General features: G+C 40.7%; 1 protein-coding gene across 7 annotated transcripts in view; it reads left to right on the top strand.

The window, feature by feature from the left end:
* utrn (utrophin) overlaps positions 1-15852 on the top strand; it is a 187694-nt gene extending 171842 nt beyond the window's left edge. For 3 of the 7 annotated variants that reach the window (XM_030722452.1, XM_030722456.1, XM_030722454.1), the window contains 6 exons: positions 5851-6012; positions 6898-7135; positions 11196-11271; positions 11533-11616; positions 13087-13112; positions 14337-15850. In XM_030722452.1, coding sequence (XP_030578312.1) covers positions 5851-6012; positions 6898-7135; positions 11196-11271; positions 11533-11616; positions 13087-13112; positions 14337-14345 — 595 coding nt within the window. In that variant the 3' untranslated portion in view covers positions 14346-15850. Of the gene's footprint in view, positions 1-5850; positions 6013-6897; positions 7136-11195; positions 11272-11532; positions 11617-13086; positions 13113-14336 lie in introns of all 7 variants that reach the window. The other 4 variants (XM_030722459.1, XM_030722457.1, XM_030722453.1 and 1 more) reach the window with 3 other exon arrangements.
* Positions 15853-22318: the final 6466 nt, after the last annotated feature.

Below are 22318 nucleotides of genomic sequence, written 5' to 3' on the forward strand. Positions count from 1 at the left end.
GAGAACAGAGAGATTCCCGGGATGCTGTGTGAACAGAATAGTTTGGGGATTTTTAAAAAGAAATTCTTCTTTAAGAAAGGAGTATTTACAGCACAACAGAGGAAAGACACATGGGGTGGATGGTTAAAGCCTTTGAGAATCTGCAGTGAAGATGAAGCGAAACATCAGACTTCACCGTATTGCAGGTCGTATCCCCTGCTGCCATGCTTGCATCATGTGGACCGCTGCTCCCGCACTTCACCTTCATCTGACCTTGATGCTTAGAATAATAGTTTTGGACAAAGGAAAAAGTGCTGTTGAAGACTCCGGAAAGCTGCATTTGTCCGCTCTCAATGGGAGGACAGAAGAATAGAAAGACAAAAACTGTTGGCGAGCAGGGGAAAGTAGAAACGGAAGTGGATTTATTTTTCACTCAAAGCTTTCATAATGCGGGACAAACATATTATCACTACTCCTCCTCACTCTCTCTTTTGTGCTTTGTACTCGGGCTTATTTAAGAGAAGAAGCCATTATCTTTTCCAGCTCTAAAAAAAAAAAAGAAAGAAAAGAAAAACACCACAGACGCTTGACACGGAAAGTGTGCAGAGGGCATTAATGAAGTGGGGAAGATTGTGGTTCGATGAAGGCTAATGGGTTTAACAGCAGAAAGAGGAAAAACTATTTACTATTTAGTATGCAGTCAAAGTTGGACTTTCACTCACTCTTACTGCAAAACAAAAGCCACAGTCTACATGTGAAAACAGCACAATCCTCCAGATCAATAAATGTAATGTGTTTTCCAGTATACATTGTTGTGAAGGATGGTTTTACATTGATCAGCATGGTGCACCATCAAACCATCATCTACATCCAGTTTCAACATAAACAGCGTCGTGTTGTTCAGCACAGCATGCGTTTATGTAATATCCTTTTTGCTTTAGTTACTATTAGCTTTAAATAAATAACCAGGCCTGCTATAAACTTTCATGTATTTTGGCTTGAAGGGTATCACTAATTGACCGGGAAAATTTAGTCTGTCTGCTGTAACATTTGATTATTAGCTAAATAATCCTGATGGGAATTGGTCCATATGAAAAGCATAATCATTATAGTCGCCCTGCTTGCCCTGAATTTACTTTAGAAAAGAGATGCCATAAATGTCCACTTAAATGCTACACTTCTGCAGCTGAATGTCATTCCCAGTAGTTGTAACTGAATGTTTTTAGCATTTTTAGTAGCACTATTTTCCACACCAGTGGGCCCATTAGTAACTTTGAAATCTCATTTAAAATAAAAAAAAAGAAGGCATTGTTATACAGACACCACTACAGTGAAGCAGCCCACTCTGCCACACGTCCCTCTCGGCTACGAATTAACTCTCATTCCCCTTCCTTTCAAAGCTTTTGATTTTGAGTGTTTTATTGTCCCCTCTTTTCTTTTTGTAAGATTTACTTTTTTCTGCCTACAGCTGATTTCACCAAAGCCTCTTTTGTCTATCACTACACTCCATCTGGTGATTTGTAAGGACACACAGTCACAGAAATTATCCCGGTCGCTTTAGGAAGGCAGTAGTGTCGGAGCTTACGAAAACATGCACGATGTAACATGGGTGACTGCGTTTGCCTATTAAATGCATGTTTGGCTTTTGGCTGGTGTTTCCAGTTCATGCACTCACTTCTAGCTCTGCACTGATATCAATAATTAGTGTGCGTGCATGCACGTGTGGATTTCTGTTTTGCATTGCTTTTATGTAAAAGGGGAATTCTTAATTAGGAAGCTAGTGTTGCCTATTTTTATTTCTGACCCTTAACCAAAGCTGCACAGCATTGTCATCGGTGCCTTAGGACATCACCGAGGAGCGAGACTCTCCACTTCCCCTTTTATTGCCGGGCTTTATTGTTTGGTTATCTCTCGCTTTCCAGTCTTTTTCCCCCAGCACTGTCTCTTTTTCTTGTCTTTCATATTTTGCCCTTTATTCCCGTTCCTCTCCCTTTCATTTTTCCAGCCCTTTACTTTTTTTAAGCCACCTTTCATCCTAACCGCTGTCCTCCCCTCTTTCTCTTTTCCTCCTTTCATCACTTTTTTGTTGTAGTCTAATCATGCTTTACCATTGGGCCCAGGCAACCTTCAGATTAAACACTGCAGGGTGTTAAACATTGAAATAAAATTTTAGAGCCCTGCATGCAGTAACCTCCTAATAAATGAAGTCTCTGGACTTTATACACAGAAATCAGGGTTAGAAACGTTTCTCACCAGGGGAGAAGAATAAAAGATTTGTTGCCTTTGACCATCTTTCATCCTCTCCCTTTGTTTTCTCTGGTATTCCTGATTTCCTTACGTGGCTTTCTTATATTTTCATCCGTCTTTATCTCTCGCTGTTTTTCTCTGAGCTTAGCTGATCGTGGTATTCAGCTTGAGAGGAGCTGCTTGCTTTGTGATATGTTAGGCAGGCATTGGGCCCAGAGACCATTGTTGTAGTGGAATAAACTCTAAAAGTCCCCTCAGGCATGTCCTATGCTTCCCCCTTACCAGGCATGGAATTCATATTCACTGCAAGTCGCATCTATAGTGAGCTAATATCCTTGGCATTCATCACTATTATTCACATTTAATTCTTCTACCACACTGATGCTCTATTCCTCTGTCATCTCTATAATTTCTGGGTGTCTTTCTCTTCAGCCAGTCCCACGCTGTGTAAGCCTCCAGCCTTTTCACTGCACTTCCTCCTTCTCCCAGGATTTCAGAGCAGGTGGTCTGTGTGACTGTTCTACCGCCTCTAGTCCCCATTTTCGCACGTAATGATCCCCTTCCTGCAGTCCTCTGGGTTCCTCCTGCCAGCCCATAGTGTCCTGCTGCAGCGTTCTGTTGTCAGGGACCTGCCTAATTGGTCACTCAGTTTTGTGCACTCCGGTCCCTGACCCTAGCAGACAACATTACAACCCAGTTTTAAGTTTCTCTCTAGCAAATAGCTCTATTTCCATCATGTGTGTCTGCCCTGTCACAGCAGACTGAAAATTCAAAGAGAAGTGTGTGTGTGTGTGTGTATTGCTGCTTGTTGCAACAGCAGCTGTGTTACTGTCGACTTCCCGTCTTTCTGCTTTCTTTGTGCTGCTTTTCAGTAACTTGGTGGTTTCAACATTTTCAGCCTTCAATTATTTAGTGAAACTGATGAATAACTGCCCATAACATATGCCAGAATCCCCATAAAAGTTTCAGAAAGACTAGGAAAGTTCATTTAATGTACAAAAGTTAAAGCAGTGATTACATAAACAATGTATGGCAAAAGCCGTACAAAAGAAGAGGCTGCTCCTGCTGCTTACAGGAGTTCATTTCCTTTAAAAAGCTAGAATGTGTTAATATTTCTTCTTTAAAGGTGAGAGCAGAAAGGCTTAAAGCATTGTGCTCACTGCTTAGAAAGTTTATTTCATGTCTCTTTTATCGCTGCCGCCTAAAATTTTAGCAAGAAAAAAATGGGGAAGATTGAACTAGATGCCCTGAGCTGGTTAATGATTATAATTTTTTTTTTTTTTTGCCCATGCAAGGCTGGGTATATTGTTTCTTTTCAGACTGATTTTGTGCTCTTTCATAAGCTTTCCACTCAGCACACACCTTGGTCATGAAATAGTATAATTATTGTCATTGCTGAAGCAAAAAATAAAAAAAAAGCGTCCTTTTGGGTAACCTCTGTTATGCACATGGTCATAATGGATTCTGAAGATCTGCTGAATACTCTTGCATGAACTTTAAAATTTGAGACATTTTAGTTTGACAGCTTGCTCTCCGGAGTTGTTTTATTAACCTGTTCAGTATAGCCAAGTATTAAGCACTCATTTTATAGCCTGCTTCTGATAAGAAAATCACCTTTGTATAAAGAGAAGCGCCTACCTGGATTGTCACTGAGTCAGCTGGGGAGGGTTTTCAGCTTTACAGTATTATGTCCTATGAGCCAGGTTATATGCATTTACTTCTTAGTCATTAAACTTTTCCATATTAATAATCTCACACTCACTAAGTTAATTGCTTAGATCTAGGCCCACAGTGAGGAAAGTGCTACAACAAGCATGAGCAGGTTAATGTGACAAAACCAGCATATTAAAAGGAGCTCACTTTTGGAATCCCCCAAAATAAAGTCATTTCTATAAATTTAAAAACAAAAAAATTTTTTATCTTGTTTTGCAACCTATCTGATTATGTCTCACTGTTGCAATTTTCACATCTTACCAACTGATTTGACACATATAGTGTTATAATGTGTACAAACTGTGACCGAAGTTGCAAAGATTACACTAGACTGAAATCCTCCTTTAGATTCATTCACACAGCCAGAGAAATGATTTTTAAGTTATAGTCTACCCTTTTTGTGGGGAGTGTATGTGGTTGTCAGGTGTTAGGCTTCAAGGCAGGCTGTTTTTCAGAATAAAGGAGACAGCTGGGCTTTGGCAAGATTCGCCACTTCTTTTCATATCAGTGAGATGGCACATAAAGAGAGAGACAGATAACTACACATACAGGTATAGAGAAGCAGCTTTTTCTCCCTCCTTCCCTCCATATCTTTTCACTGTCTGCCGGGCTCTTTTCTCTTCTCCCTCCATCTCCTCGCAGCCCTCACTCATTCCAGTTATCTGATGGTAAAGACTGACACATCTTTGTTTCACTGGGGTTTGTGCAGTTTACAGCATGGCACACCTACTGTAGCCAGGGATCAACATGGCAGCTAACACAATCCTTGTTTAGATTTGGTTCTTGGAAGCTGCCATTCATGTTTCTCACAAAAGTTTGCATTAGTCACTGCATGCTTTGAAAGAGCCTCTGACCCTCTTAGTTCAGCTCCTGCGCTAGCTGTCCCATGCCATTGTGCCAGTTTTGTACTTTGTAATCTTCATGGTTGTACTGGTGTATAAAACTGAAAGGCTGTAATGGCATACTGCGCAGCGTTTGGCCAAAATTCACACAGAACTCAAATTTTGGAACATGAGTTTTGGAATTAAACGAGTCTAAAAAGATTAAAGACTTTTTCAGACTAAAATCGAACCTCCTGAGGCCTGAGCTCTCTGGTAAGAATTCTTAATTTCTCATAGCTGTTTGGGATTGGTTGGACCTGATAAGTATATAATCCAAGCTTCCTCTTTGAACAATAAGTCATTACTTCATTACATAGTTGTTTTTTACTTTTTGTATTATACAGTTGTGGTCATAAATTTACATGTACTCATCATGGGCCTGAATGTCTTGGTTATTTTGGGCTTTTAATGATTTGACCTCATATGGGGACAGTGGGTTTAATTTACAGCATAACACAATAAAACCAACCCTAACGAAATATAAAACAGTACTGAGCAGAATGAAGTATAAGTTGCAGAAAAACCACCATGTAATGTCCCCATATGAGGATGCAGGGACAAACATATGCTTTTTTTTTCTCAGCAGTGGTCTCAGCATTTGACTCTACTTTAAATGTATATAGTGTGCATCTGCTAATGCATGAAACAGAAAAAAAGGGAGTTTCTTATTGAAATAGTATGGCTAATGGGTAAAATTGTAAGCTAACAGTATAAATAAACAAATTTAGGAACTTCTGTTTTATGCAGTTTGCTAGCTGGCCTAAAAAACTAAGACACTTTAATCTCCACAGTGTTTCTGCAGGTGCTGCTCTCTTGCCTTTATAGAGCAGCACTGTGTCATGGTAATTTCCCAGGATTCATTCCAAGTCATTTCCAAATATGCTGATTTGATATAAGTAGTTACCATAATTCTTTCAAATGGCAAAAGCAAATAGCTCCTCTCTAACTGAACAGAGTGTGAGTTGAACTGAGTGGCAGGGACAAGCTGTGTGGATTTCATCACTCATCACCAGCTCTGCACTTTCCACAGGGATGATGAGCATGCCCTGATCCTTCAGTACTGCCAAACACTGGGAGGGGAGGCTTCTCCTTGCAGCCAGCCTCAGAGTCCTGCACAAATCTTACAGGCTGTGGAGAAGGAAGAGCGTGGCGAATTGGAGAGGATCATAGCGCGTCTGGAGGAAGAGCAGAGGTAGGAGATTGGAGATGTGGGAAAAACTGGACAAATAAACTTAAAAAACTGGCAAATTGTATTAAAATAGATAATCAAGTTTTTGCTGATACTGATTAAAAGTTATTGATTTTTTTTTATGAAAAGGGAATATTTCAAAAGGCATAAAAATTGGGATTTATCTGGGTCTCTTTGTTACACTAGCTGTTTATTGACAGCTTGTTGTTGTCATTCACATGCAAAGTTACGCTCCAGTGCACAGCATGCAGACACACACTTCCCGTACCCCCAGCGCATCTCACGCGCCAGCTCCTTCCCCGTTTTGATTTGTAAATGGAGGTGGTATAGAGAACGAGTGACTGCGCAATCTGTTGTTGTCGAAATGCTTTTTCACATCCACTAGCTCGACTGGAGTGATTTAACACTGATTACACACATGCACAGGCAGACGGAGCAGGGAGGGGAGAGGGCGTCACTGCTGGTCTCATAAATGCCAACTTCAGTAAAGTACTGCAGCTTATAGTTCTGCACTGAGAGGTTGAGGAGGAAGTGCGGCAACAGATTTGGCAGGTGGTGTCCTTTATGTTTGGCCATCCACTTTGGATAGAAGGAAGAAGAGGTAAACAAGTGTGGTACCGTGCTGTGGAGGTTCAGAAAGGGGTCTTTGAATGTTTAACTGTCCTAAGAATATTAGTAACATTGTGTATTTACACAGGAAAGACCCACCAGGAGTTCATATTGGCCTTATTTGTTGTTTTGGATAGAGATACTGTAGCTATCAACAACTTTCCAGTTGATCAGCTAAGTTAGAATTTTTTGACTGCCAATGCCACAGCATGTGCTTCACATAAATTTAATGCAAACATTTCTCATTTCTCCACTTATTTGCTCTCGATTTTCATTCAGAACACTGCAGAGGGAGTATGAGCAACTGAGGGAGCAGCACGGCCAGCGAGGCACTCCTACAGGAAGCTCCTGGGAGTCGGAGGGCTCGTCTGCCCACCCCGACGAGGCAGATCTTCTAGCTGAAGCCAAGCTGCTACGACAACACAAAGGCCGGCTGGAAGCCCGCATGCACATCTTGGAGGAACACAACAAACAGCTGGAGTCTCAGCTTCATCGCCTCAGACAGCTACTGCACCAGGTGACATATGATGCCCACAGTTTTATCCCCAACTTGGGGTTACTTTTTGCCTTCTTTCTTTTACTAAATGAAGCACAAAGTGAAATAGTGATTTTAAACAGCAGTTATGGGAAGGCTGTTTGCAGAAAAAATAGCTGCAGTTTTGGTGTTTTGCTAATTATAAAACCTGAAGTAACATTGTAATACAGCAACCACATACTGCAGATAAGAGGGTTGATGATTACTGTGTTATGGCTACCTAGTAGGACCAATTTGTAGCAAAGCAGAGGAATTATGGTTTTCACAGCTATTATAGTCTCTCTTGAGCACAGCACATACACAACTGTGATGTAAAGTTTATTTTCCACATTAGCTATCCTTCCTTTCAGTTCATTAAGCTTGTTGAGGAGCAGCAGGGCAGTAATCACGGTTCACAGACTCACTCGCGCACACCAGCTGGCAGAGTTGTTTCAGAAAACTCAGAAAAGAAAAATCATTAAAAAAATTTTAAAAGTAACACACGGATACAGAATGCTTCCAGTCAACTAAAGAGATTCGTTCAAAGTCGAGCAGCATTATGAGTTTAGAGTTATTAACCCCAAAACCCACACGATAACCCACTTTTATCTTCAGTTTGTTTGTGCCTTTGATTAAGATTTAAAAAAAAAAAAAAACTGCTCATCAGCACTCAGATTAGATCCTAATCGCATCATTTCCATTCCACCCAGCATCCATCTCCAGTCTCCCTATCAATAACTTCCAGATTTGTTTATGCCCGACCTAATTGCTCACCGAGGTTGGATTGTTTGTGCCAAGTGAGAAATGCACAGCCCTCAAGCCAAACAAGCAGCAATCCTGACAAAGCAGACTGAGCACACATGGGGGGCAGGTATTGGCTCTCTGGGAGCTGAGAAGCTGTAAACATGGTAATAACTCATAACAAACAGGAGGCAGCTGACATGACTCAGCAGATATTTAATGGGAGATGATTAACATTTGGACAGAAAAAGTTTTCTCTCAGTACATTTAAATTGTCCTTCGGCAGAGTACAGTAGATGGAATAGTTGTTAACACTCTGATTTGTACTTTCTCTTACAGTACAGTGATACAAAGGTGCCAGATATTGATCTAATTATTAGAACACTACAGGCACTTCAAATACATTGACTCACTGATTTGACTTACTCCTTCATGACTTGTCAACAGTTTTCACTCTACAGTCATCATTTTGCCACCAGATTGTAGGAAAATTTGTCATTTTTGAAACAAGCTCCATCTCAAAGCCAAAAGATGCCCGATTTTTGATCTGTAGGCATTTGAGTGAGAGGAATGCCATCTAACTGCTTCACGGTACCTTTATAAATTTGATCAAGGGGGGAAAAAAAAAAATGACCTGTGTTTCCATGTCGCTCCCATGGCCACATTTTTAACAGTAGGATTACAAAAACAAAATGCACATCTATAAGGGAGCTTCTCGGAGCGCTCGCTTTTTAAAGTTGGTAAATATTAGTTACGGTCCGGAGGATAAAAGCAATTTTGCAAGAGAAGCGCCAAATCCATTTCAGAGAAATTTTGAGTTTGTTATATTCGGTCACACAGAATGCCGTCACCATGGTAACTAACACCAGCTTAACTGATACAGGTGGACGCAGTTGACAGTTGATGACCTGTCACTCGTTTGAAATTGATCGGTCTGATTGGTGGGTTTGAATTTCCTCTTGTTTTCTCAACATTAAGTGTGGGAAACAAAAACACATTTTTTTCGTTCTTTTCAGTCGTCTGTCCAAGACGGGGTCACATCACACTGCAGTTTAAAGGCGAATCATCCCAATTTGAAGTATTTAAGCTGTCATTCACAATATAAAGCTGCCCCCCCTCTTCTTCCTTCTCAAACACATGCACACACACTGCTAGACAACAGATAACAATCCCAGATCCTGATAGTGACTGTGACCAACAGGAGGTACCAGGTGTGTCAGATTTTCAATAAGTCTTCAGTTTCTTAATGGCAGACCAGTATGCTGTAGATTTAGTGGAATTTTTAAAAAAATAAAATCCTTAAAAGCCTCAGGATAGTAACAAGAATTGAACAGGATTCTTGAAAATCTCACTTTTTTTTAAAGGCTTTAGTTATTTATTGGATGTTATCAAGATGCTTCAATGCTGTGAAATATTCAAAAATAAAAGCCCCCATTTATAGTTTATCTACCTGCTTAAGGTGCCACATTTCCAAAATAAAAGCCTCTTATTTTGTTTTTCATTTTTTTATGCTCTTAAGTATCAAATGAATTTCCCTTCAGCTTCCTCGGCCAGTCTATTTACTTCCAACCTTTTAGCAGCAAATCACAGAACAAGTCCAGCAGTAGCAGCAGTCTCAGTGCAGTGATTTCAGTGCACAGTATTGTGCACTGAAATTACTACTACACTGAATTACTACTTTCTGATTTTCCCCACAGTGTCCAATGAATGTCAGTAAAGTGATCTTGAAAGGAAGTAATTACAAAAAAATCAAATAATGCTGAAAGGTACCTATTTAGGAGATTTTTTTTTTTTATTTAGTTACACTGGTATTGTGATGTGTTCTAGATCATTCGCATGCAGTGTATCAAGTATGACAGAATCCAGTTATTGTGGGTAAATTATTGTGTGTTATTTGGAAATGCCCAGCCTTATTACACAGTCTGTAACTTAGTATCCTGGACACACAAAGGTGAAGATATTAGTTACGGTCCAGAAAAAACGTGAATCAAGGACTGTGTCAGATATTTTTCATTTGAATGCTATAAAGTTGCTATAGCTCTAGTCATGAAATGCTTTAAAACTGCACTGAAAGACAATTCTGTCTGTGGTTTATACAGCAGACTGTTGTAGTGTTGTAATGCTGTATACTCTATAAGGTACTGCATCTCTGCCTCCACTGAGTTTGGCCTTGTTTAGACTTTCCATCGATGCTGCCGCGTGCTGCAGTGGATTCATTCTGATGCTGATTGTAACAGACAAAAAATCCAAACATAAACGGCGTGCACAGCTATACCTGCGCACACAGAAACATCCCCGCACTAAGTGAGAACTACAGTTCTCAGTGTGTCCCCGGAGACCTGACGATATGTCAACACATCTTTCCATCAACTGCTGTGTTACTGCCAAGCTTCAGAGTAATAAACCCAGCCCGCCTGATGGCACGCATTAAATTCACACTCCCGAAGGCTGACCAAAGCCCTGACCTGAGCTATTCTAAGAAGAGCCTCGAGACAGTTGGTTGTGCTCCAGAGACGTTTCCAACATGTTAGCCTTCACTAGTGCTAGGGGCACGGGGAGATGAAGGAGGGGAGGAAGGAGAGAGAGGGTGGGGGGGAGCATTGATTTACTTTCTTGAACTTGAAAAGCCAAAGGGAATGTGAGTTTGTGCCGTAAATGTCACTGGACATGAAGTGTTCACTTCTGAGCATCTGAGAAATTGCTTTTTCAACAGACCTTTGACATATTCTGAAGTATTTATTTATCTTATATATAAATATCAATTTATTTGTGGATCTTTAGATCACAGTCACTGGAGGGCAAATTATTGTTTAATAACAAGGTGAGGCTAGGGGCTACAGAGCAGGTACATCACGGTGAAAAGAAGAGTGATTAAAACATGCTGAATATCAGCACTGTTCTTTAGATTTATGTATATACTGTTATCTTTGTTTTCCGTTTTCTATTTCACTTAAGTTAATGAGCATATGCAGAGATTTTTTTTTATCTTTGCGCTCACTGAATACCACCAGGATATAACATTTGGTTTAAAAAAAAAAAAAAAAAAATCCATGCAAATTTTGATTGAGGGCTTTGAATGTGATTCATACTGTACCATGTTAAACTCAATTTGAGGTATTAGCAGGCTTGTTTGGGAATGTTATTGTACACATGACAAGAGCCTCATTGTGCCGCCCTCTGGTTCTCCCTTGTCTCCGCCTGCTGCTGTGAAGCACGACTAATTTTGAAGTTGTCAGGCAGATGCCAAATGGAATAATCATGTTACAATGACTGAATGTTCTTTTTTTTTTTTGGTTTTCACCTCTCTGTGTCTCTCCATCAGCCCGATGTGGACTCGAGGGTAAATGGAGTGTCCTCCCCCATCGTGCAAGATCGAGGGCCACTTACTGAAAACTCAGGTGAGACACTCAAACTGGAGAGGACTCAGTGTACTGTTGTTGTTGTTTGTTTTTTTATATTGGAAGATATCAGTCCTTGGGATTCAGTCACAATTGTTTACAGCATTTAGATAAAGTAAAAGTACGACCATTGCTCACAACAGATAGATCGCAATATTTACTTTTCTGCAAATGGAAACCATTCCTCACTGTGGTGCCATGTTAAAGTGTGTGTGGTAACTGAAAATCAGCGTCTCTGTGCCTGCGTGCATGTGTGTTCAGATGAGCTGTTGGAGTCCCACAACAGCAGCTCTGACCTGGCAGATGTAATGGAGCAGATTAACAACTCCTTCCCTGCATGCAGTCGTAAGTTTCCCAGTCCTCCTCCTCCAGTTTCCCACCGTGTCTTCCTAGTTTCTGACAGCAGATATTTGACGCATCATAAGGTCACAGGTCAAAAGAGGGAAAAGTACCAAGAGTCTTTTTAGCTAAAAAGCTCTTCACAGGGAAAAATGATGTGTAGCATACAAGATGCAGTCCGGTTTTTTGTATAATTGTCACACTTAAATGCAGTTTTTAAATAATTATGTTATTAAGGGGAAAAGCTATCTAAACCTATGTGGGACCTAGGACACGTATGGATGCGGCAATAATTTACATGACAGATTGATTACATGATAAATCCTCACTGTTGAGTAGCTGGGACAGGAGGATGTTTGGCATTTTGACTTCAGTCATACCGAGATGATTAATGAGTTTTCAGAAGTAGTTGCCATTTACAGTAATTGACTGCCATTTTACTGCATGGCCTTTTACATTTCAGTGCAACAAATGGCTTTTGTAAGCTTTAACATTTCCCTCTTTTATTAAACCATTTACATATTATTGTTGAAACAATATTAAACAGTATTTAACTGGTTTAAGGTATCTTTTTCCTACTGAAATGGTGTACACTTGCTTCTGCAGTAAACAGCAACAACAAATGAGAAAGAAACTTGAGGCTGTGGAGAAATGGTGGTACTTTTCTGACGTAATCATAATCTGCAATATCAAGAAACTCATCATCCGCCTTCTGATTTTCTTGCCGCCTCTCAATACTTGATATTAATATTGATCCTCGTGTCATCGTCCTCTTTCAGCCCCTCACACACTCCTGCTCCGTATCTGTCCCGAATCTTTCCTCATCTCATGCTGCCACTCAGCTTTGTTTGTGCCTGCTTTGTGTGTTTTTGCGTGCGCTGTTAAGTGTCAAGTAGCTCGAGCAGTAGCTCGTCCTGTATATCAAGTTTTCTGCGTTCAGATGGTTTTTGCAGTGCAGTCCAGGTTCCTCTGCATGCATTTGGCGCTTTGCGGTTTTGATTCTCGTGCCTGCTTAAATGCGCCGATTTTAAATACAGCCCTGATTGTTTCAGTCATTATCATTTAAATTTGATATTCGATCAAATCGGGAAGTAAACTTAACAGCTCATTGCTCCTAATAACTGAATCTGGAACAATATTCACCTTTGGGGATGTTAATCAAATAAAAAAATTAATTAAAATGTTAAAATATCGAGCTCAGTGATTTTTAAATTGTATTCCATTATTGTAGAGTCAAAACCCCCTAGGAGGGCTTTAGTTAAAAATCCATTGTAATCTGGCACACGCTCTAGCGTTATTAGAGTTTGGTTACAGCAGAGCTCCAAGACACTGGGACTCAGCCGCTCAGAGTGTGTGCATGAGCATGTGGGAGGTACCCAGAGGCTGACAATTTTGTGTAGACTTCTAAACACTGAAATGAACTGGAGAGTTCAAGTGTTAAACTGCTCTAATTTCTCTTTGTTTTGCCTCCTGCAGCCTCAAGCCTCTCCTCAAGACCACAGGTAAGAGGAAGTTCTCCCATACATTTAGACACAAAGGGACTCATTTTTTTTTTTTCTCTCTTAGCGGCTCTGGGTTCATTGTTTTTGTTGAGGGATTGACATTTTGGTAATTGGCAAAGGTTACAGAAGTTGGAAAAGAGCACGTTTTAGAGGTAATTACAGCTTCCACCTCAAAAGCAGTCCCCTCCATGTAGCCTTCACCTGCCTCAGCCCTCCACATTTGGTGGCCTGTGAGAAAGGGGCTGCTAATGGATCCCCGGGGAGTGCCATTAGCGGCTCCTCTTTTTCTCTCAGTCTGAGGCCAAGGTGCATTTTGGGACAGAGGTATTGTGAAAGCTGTTGCCACTGACCTCTTCCCACTGTAATTATTTACCCTGCTCTGGTGTCCCTTGGTTCTGCTTCACGCCTCCTTTCCCCTCAGTATCTTTTTAAGCTGCTCAGCTTGTCTCCCTGCACGATAAGCAGTACTTTTACATGCCAGTTAAACTGCCTATTTTCTAAGAATCAGACATTTCAGCTTTTCTCTCTGTTGACCAATGCAGTACAACCTATCATTTAAAGCAGTTTACATCACAAAATGCAAGTCTGATCAAGTACAACAGGAAACGATGTGACCGCAGCTCTCCTCATTGTTCTAACTGCTGCCTCGCTGTAGGTTCGATGTTAATGATGTGTTGTTTACTGCCTGCTTTGCAGTGCATTCCTCTATACAGTAATGCAATCTCATCTGCAGCAGTGTTACACAACACAAGCATTACCACATCAATTGAATATTAGATCTAATGAGTTCATTTCCCAAACATCTTCCACTCCTGGCTTTTTATAGTCCTCGGCGGACAGCGCTTAGTACACTTTCCTTTAGGTTTAACTAATTTCATTTCACAGGAGAGCTCTGATTTGTAAAATCTTCCCAGATTCATCCACACCCACCTCCTCCTTTTCCTCCTCACTGCACTCGTAATGGACTCTAACTGGCTTGAGGGACTGCAGTCCATTTACCAGCTTTCAAACCCGATTACTTTGTTCGAACTTCTGACGTTTCCACACCGTGATGTCTTGATGAAGAGAAATGAGGCAGGCTCACCTGCAGCACTCAGACTAACCAAAGTGATGCGTTAAATTCCGGCTTTCTGCGGGTGTGCGTGAACATGGGGACTGCTCTGCTGAACTATTGTTTGAAAATCTGTGGCTGATTCCCAGTGTTCGCTTTCTGTGTGTTCTCAGATGATGTAAGGACTGACTGGAGGATGGAGAGACCATTCCCAAACAAACGAAATCCCCTGTCCCTGAATCCCAAAGACGCACAGGAGCAGACAACTTAACTACTTTCACCACCTTGTCTTGTACTATGCAAACTGTACATTTTATGAACTGTAGATTGTACCGAATTGAACATTTGTCCTTGATTTTATTTAGGTATGCAGATGAGTATACGGACACGGGGCTTTGTATAGTTTTTTTTTTTTTTTTTCGGAGGGTGGTTTGGGATTTCATTCTCTTTCTGTTGACTTCACTGGGAATCAAACTGTTACATTTTTATTTGTCATTCCACTGCTTTGTACCATCGAGCCCCGATTTGCTACTGTTTGTCAGCAAAAGTAGGCCCAGACTTTGTTTGGGGAACACACACAGACACACACACACGGCTCCCGGTGGCCGAAAGGATCGTTTCCAAATTGTAAATTGTCACCTCACCGATCGCCTGGTTTGTTTTCCTATCTATCTCGTAGCATGCTTGATGTCAAGTTCCCCTTTAAAGCATTGATATGCCGGCAGACTTTGTCTCAGCTGCGATTTTGTTAATGTATACTTTTACCCCTTCTGTGCCTATAAAGTTTGTCGTTCCACACGTGGAAGACGGAGGCGAGTCGATGCATTATTGTGGGATTGTGTATAAAAGGAGAAGTTTTTGGAAATTATAGATTTAAATCTAAAGTTGTCCCGAATCTGGGTTTACGAGAGGCCCACCTTTATCATGTAGAATAGTTTTGTTTTGTTTTTTTTGAAAGAGATATATGTTCAGAAATCAGAGGAAAGCCATGATTGCCTTGCTACCTCAGACTCATAGACACAGTTTTGTTTTTGTGGTTCGTAAACTTGTCAAACAGTCGTGCGATCATTTACAAACATGAACAACCTGGTATAGATTTCTAAGCTTTAGCTCACTGTATTGGTGTACACTGCAATGAGGAGTTACCAAGTTTAAAAAAAAAAAAAAGTTACTATTACTGTACCACAATGGGTCTGTGGCCTGCTGAAGCTAGCCTCCCGTTATGATGAGTAGTATTTTATCTGTTTTTGTTTGTTTTTTTTTCCTCCACTGGCCTTCTAGCACTGGTCCCTCACTGCGTCTTGTTGTTGTGCTATATGCTATCCTGTAAAACTTGTGACAACACTACTATAACCTCCTCTGACTGTAGAGTGATGGTGATGATGATGGTGATGGTGATTTTTAATGATCATGATGAACCGTACCACGGCAGAACTGTGTCGCTTCTCCTGAGGTATGTACAATAGATGGACCACACTACATGTAATATGGCTACGTTGTTTTATTCGAAATAAAAAATTTTTATAACAAGTACATCCCCCATGTGCTCTTATTATTATTAGTTTTTTAAATGCAATTCAGATTAATAACCTGACTGATTCCTAAACACTAATCAGATTCAAAGCACACCTGGTTTAAGGAACACAGGGCTCATTACCGTCAACTCCTCAGCTGTCATCCAGCCACAGGCGTCATTATTTATCAAAGGAATTGATCACGCAGTGAGAGGTTGTATCATTATTGCATGTTTGCGGTGAGCATGCTGAGCTGTAGCTGAGAACTCAAAATGAATAATGAAGCGCAATTAGCCTTTTCATATTTTACTTAAGCCCTTCAGATCCTTTTTTTTTTTTTTTTCCTCTCCACTGGAGGAACATTACTCGTGCTGCACGCATTAGTTATTTCACTTTTCTCAAAGATTGCACATTTTGATTAAAGACATTTACCTTCATCTTGCCCGGCTGTTGCTTATTGCTGCTTATGATTTTTTAAAAAAACTCATCGGACGTGTGATGTCACCGTAATGGAAAGTCAGCTCATTTTATCAACCTGTCCGACTAAATTGTGTCTCAGCAGGAGATTGTCAGCACTCTTGAGTTATTAGACCATGCTAAACTTAAATTGCTTGTTTTTCTGTTTAACTGCTCCCTCCTCAGCTTGCAGTACCTGCTGTCACTCTTGCCTCATCACATCAAACTTGTATAATCCTGTCCTCTCCTGTATAGCCCAGAAGAAAAATTAATTGCAGGCATACTGATCTCTTATCAATTTAGGCTTTTTTTTTTTTTTTTTTAATTGTCACACCTGTACAGATTCAACAAACAAGGTAAAGAAAGTAGTTGATTTTCCCCATGCTGTATTCTTATTGGTATTCCCTGTCATCCAAGGTCCAGCAATTCCACACTTAATAATGTAAGAGTAGCCAAACGGTTGTGCACCCTAATTGGATCTGAGGCTACTACATATTCTGGCTCTGCTCGCATCCTTTGGCACCCCTGAGGTGCTGTAATTAGCCTACCACTCCCACATCTGTGATGCGCTGCAAGGATCGGCCTAAATGTGGAGGCAAAGAAGTTTGTAAGTTATGAAGTAATATGCATAAGGGAGATGTGCCAATTTACTTAACTGTCATTTTATTATGAGATATAGTAATTAATTTTAATCTTACAAGTGGGCTACGTGTGAAAGTGAATTTGGTTTGAATACTAAAATGTGCTGACGGCCTCATATAAAACCAGGATCGTGTGAGTTATTAGAAATCTTCCCAAAGTATACATTTTAATCCTGTTCGGCTGGAGCCGAGCCGTCTGCGCATCAGACTGTCAAATTCAAGTGAGGTGCAGTCTTTTTGCTAGACTGAGCAAAAATTACAGTTTGTCATTATGTGATATCAATTTAAGTAAGGTTCAGGCTAAATCTGGGGAAGAATTAATGGATGCAGTCTAGACTAAAACATCCTGTAACCGTGTCCCGTGGCTCTAATCTTTATTTCACAAAGGACTTTGGTGAACAGATGGTGGTGGGGAAGCTTTACTGTGAGGTGCAGTAAGATGTGCTAAAATGTTACTGTCCAAGTTGGAGATGAAATGTATTGTTGGCTACAACAGATCAATTTTCCCCTTTTAAATCTCCAAACAAGTTGAGATTACATTCATCCCGATACATTATAAATTACTGTGTAACAGTGAACTAAAGGTCTGGAGTTTGTGTTTGGGTATTACATCATTATTTATTTACTTATTAAGTTGCTGCGTAATTCATTTTTAAGCATGAGTTTACTCTTTGTGTTTAAGCACTTTTCATACATGAAATTTTTAATATGTACTATCCAAAAAATCCAAAGGATCTATGGTACAGTAATCATACTAAAATGATTTCTTTATTCAAATGAATTTAAATTGACATAAGTACAAAAGAATATGCAATTTTTTAAAAACTTTATTGCAACTAAGTTTCTATGCACCTATTATTATTATTATTATTATTATTATTATTATTAACACTTACTTGCTCCTGCACAGTGTCGTGGTTTACACATTCACCTAACAAGTGAAAGGTCCCTGCTTTGATCCCGGGAGGAGACACAAATCCCTTTAGGGTTGCATCAGGAAGAGCAACCAGCGTAAAAATCTGCCAAATCAAACGTGGAGCTACCTGCTGTGGCCACCCACTGTGAATAAGAGAAGCTGAGGGAAGCTTCTTTCTAAAACAATGACCTGCTATAGATCTGGTGGGGGGGGGGGTTATGAACCACAAACTTTAGAGTAGTCCTCACACACATTTATTTATGTATTTTAAGAAACTCTGTGACATGATCTGTTAGGCAATGGGTGCGTTTGTGCACCTTTAATTTTCATACACATTCTCATACAGCAGCTGCTAATTGTGTGAACACTGGACACCACAGTCAGGTAACATTGTTACTTTTTGTGTCATTTAGGTGACTGCTTCTTTTTTGTAATTGCTTCCTGTGAACTAACTGAACTTATTTGGTGGATTTGTTGAACACTGAAGCACACGGTGTTGGCTCATTTTGCTCAAAGTTTTACTGAAAAGAGATCTGTGTGAAGAAGGCAAGTGCCTGCAGATTCATTTCATTTCATTCAAATACACCGAGCAGTCTGAAAGACAGCACTTTCTTTCATCTCCAAAAACTTCAAACAACACTGATTTTGCTGCAGGGTGTCGAAGATCAGGCCAAATATGCATTAATGCAAAGTAAAGTAACTCAGCAATTTACTTCACCGAGGTGCAGATAGGAAAAAAAAAAAATAGGGTCCTCATAAAGAGCCTATCAATGAATGTCTCACATTCCTCTGTTAGTTCATGCAGGTTTTCCCCTGTCCTGCATATAAGAGCCTGCCACAGGATCCTAGGTAGTGTCTAATCTATCTGATTTCCTTGTCCCCTTTACTCCTCTGAGCAACACCATCTGTGATCTGCTAATTCTCTTTGCTGTGAGTAAAAACACACCACAGTGCCTCCAGGCTTTGGCCGTATGGCCTCAGTTGTCCACCAAAGTAGCCCGTTTTTCGGTGCTGCTGATGGTGCTGGATGGTTATTTATTTATCTCCCTGCACATTTCTCATTCATACAGCAATGCTGGCTTGCAGATCAGTTCGACAGCTGTCCCCTTTGATCAGATGCTTGGCAGGCAGCGGCATAGCTGGTATGGGTGTCTTGGTGGGTATAGCTGCCTCTGGCACAAGGCAGGGACAGGGAACAGATGTTGAGGGGGAGGCAGGACCTGTGTGGGATATAGGATACAGGCTAGACCTCAGACCTATAAAGGGATGAGCATGAGGCGAGCAAACCTAGATGGGAGACTCAAAAACAGATCAGGAGGAAAGCTGCTGTAATTTTCTGTTTTTTCATTCTTGCGATCATGTCAGCAGTGGAATCTCTTTTTATGCTGACACAGTTGTCCTCCATGTAAAAGCTCCATCTCACACAAACTTGAGTTAAACTTGTATCCTAATGAACCTCCTGGCTTTAACAGTTCCCTTGCAGTACTTATCTGCTGAGGTTTATTGTCCTCAGTGCACTTCAGATCCACAGAATATGCTGAGTGCACATGGTGAGTTAGCATTAGCTGCATATTATCTCTCTCGCTGACAATTAATTTTAAGTAGCTAACTGCGATGGACCCTCTGGCGGGGCATCGACCTAGGCTTTTCATTTTGGATGCTTTTGGGAATATTCTGGGCATTTGTCCCATGTCAGCATTTTCACATGTTGGCGTTAAAGCAAAAAGAAATAGAGAGCACAACCTGATATATCAAATATGCTTTCTTATATCACTTTTCAGTTTTTTTAAGGACTCAGCATTACATGTCACCCTCTCCTGCCCTTGCCTTTTGTTAAACCGCTGCCCTCACATTAATTTTCACTCATTTCTCTTTGCTTTCATTTCTTCTTAAGAATAATGTCATCCATCAGTCGCCCGTCTCCATGGTGCCCATGTTTCAAGGCAGTCATTACACTGTTCTTTACATTTATATCTCTATAATGGATGCAAAGTAGGTGCACCTGTTTTTACCACGTTCCCTTCCAGTCATGTTACTGTAACACGCTTTCTGAGGCTATTTAAGGTCCCTCATGTCTTTGCAACAGGCTGCAGGACTAATGAAGGGAGACAAACCCAAACTGGTGTGTCTGAAATGGGAGCGATGGGTGGAATGCATGGAATCAGTCAGTGTCTTCTCAGTTTCATTACAGCATGGCCCATTAGCTGCAGGCAGGTCACTGACATTCTGGTTCATGGTTTTTAGAGCTCTGCTGCCATCACACCAGTATAAACCAATCAGGCCTCTTGTAAACACAGAGGACCGGGCTCTAATGGAATTTGATAGGCATTTTGTATCGGTTCAGGAGTTTCTGGAGTGTCTGGAAAATATGAACTGGACCTTTGTTGCGTTGTGTGTGGGTAAAAGGAACAATAATCATAGCATCCAATCTGATTTGTGCAGACTGATGGCAGTTTGATTTCCCTGTGTGTGTCTGTGTGTGTGTGTGTGTGTGTGTGTGTGTGTGTGTGTTACAGTCACAAAATGTCTCAGGTGCCTCCCCCCCGCCACCCCCTTTGCTTTCATAACCCACCATCCTGCCAGGGGCAGATCTCATGCTCATCACACCTCTGCGGCTGACAGTTTGGTTAATGCGTCACAACACTTTGCCAGAACCCTGCTGGATTGTGAGTGAGAAACACGCTGAATTATTAAAAGATTGCTCTTGGTCATGGTGCACAGACGCACTAGCATATTGATGAGAGTAATACTGAATGTGGATGCCACCACGTTATAGTTCACGGTCCATATTTTGAAATCGGAGCAGAGAAGGAGCGCTGTGAAGTTACACAAAAAGAAGTCAGCGGCACCGAAGGCGCTGTGATTTTAATCACTCTTGTGTAGTGATTTGTTGTTGTTTGATATGCAGATGATGAGCTGAATTTTAAATGGGACAAAACCTTTGGCGTGGCAAATGTGCTCTCGGGTGTTTTTTTTGCTCATTGTCACGTTCGTAAAATGCCTCAAACAAGCGAAATGGAAAAAAAATTCACGCTTTACACAATGTTCCCCATGTTTGTAAAACAAAATGTGTCTGCCGGAAGCAAATTCAGCGCTGATTACACTGCCGTGCAGGACAGGTTCGGTTATTATCCTGAGGATGTGTTTTTGAAATGATATTTTGTCTGTCTTTGTAATGGCTCTCTGTAGTCAGCCTGTTTAATCAGCTTTATTCAACAACTAACTATACATACTGCTTTACAGACAGCTAGGTGAAAACGGATAATAAGCAAGGGGACAAGAATAGAGGTTAGGCTGGGACAATCGCTATGTCGCAGTAGGATATAATTATCTACTGGTATATAATAAAAAATAATGACAGAAGTCTACAGAGTCCATGCTGACTGGCTCCCTTTCACACTGTCATAGCTTACTGGGGCACTCCACATCCATCTATCCAGCCATTGTCATTGGTAACACCTTTGGTTCATGCTTTATGGAAGCTCTGGAAATAAGCTCAGCGTGATGATGCAGTCACATCAGATGATAAAGTCCACGCGGCATGACAGCGCAGCTTTCTTTTATCTCCTGTAGACATTAATATTTCTTCTGGCATGGTGCGAGCTGAGGCGAGGAGGTGTCATTTGTCTGTCTGTCGCAGAGATTACCCCAAACTACAAAGGCAAATTTCATGAATCACGGTGGAGAAGTAGGGCAAGAACAAACGAGGTGCAGATCCAGACTAATTTCTTCAAAATTGCACAGTATGGCTTTGCTCTTGGCAAACTCTGAGTTGACCTTCTTGTTCAAAATGAGGTGTTTTTTTTCTCGGTAGAAAAATGGGATCTGTTTCTGCAGCATTGTCAAAAATCAGCTGGATTAAGTCACAAAGTGCAGTTTCTTATGCCAATTAACATTACATTCATAAATAAACTTTTTCCTGGTAACTGTTCCACTGAGTAAACTTGACTTCCCAACAACTCTGAAAACTTTTCAGCAGCAGAGAGCAGACACAGGTGATTGACAGCTGGAGCTGAAGGATGTGTGAATGTACCAGCACACTGAAAATGCACTGCAGGGAGAGAAGCTGCTTTTTATTCCACTATTGTATTATATTATAACCCACAATGTGATATCCACATTATCAGAATCTTACCAGAGAACTGCTCCAAGTGTGATTAGTATTTGCACACAGATCATAAATACAGACATGCTTAGTGTCTTATGGCTCAGCCACACTAGAGTAAGAATAGGACGGCAACCTCTTTAAGACTAGGGGGAATATATATATATATATATATATATATATATATATATATATATATATATAATATTTTGGTGGTTGCCTGGTGATTGGTTGGGTGACTGATTTCTTGTAGTTGCGGTAACCAACTGTCCCTCTGAGCAACTGCTTAGCTTGTCTGCTACACATCTCTTTGCAACAGCAGGCTCAACTCAGCTGGCCGCCATCTGGTTGTATTCTGGTTATATTCCTAAATTAAAGCAAGGTTGCTGAGGTCCTACAGTACATGTATGTCATTTTGCAGTTAAATCACCGTCCTGCAACAATGTCCACTATTTGTGGAGGAATTTCGGTTTCACATCCATAAGATTCTACCTGGATCCTCACTGTAAGTAGTTAATATGAA

The sequence above is a fragment of the Archocentrus centrarchus genome, chromosome 24, assembly GCF_007364275.1.
Source record: "Archocentrus centrarchus isolate MPI-CPG fArcCen1 chromosome 24, fArcCen1, whole genome shotgun sequence".
Lineage (NCBI taxonomy): Eukaryota > Metazoa > Chordata > Actinopteri > Cichliformes > Cichlidae > Archocentrus > Archocentrus centrarchus.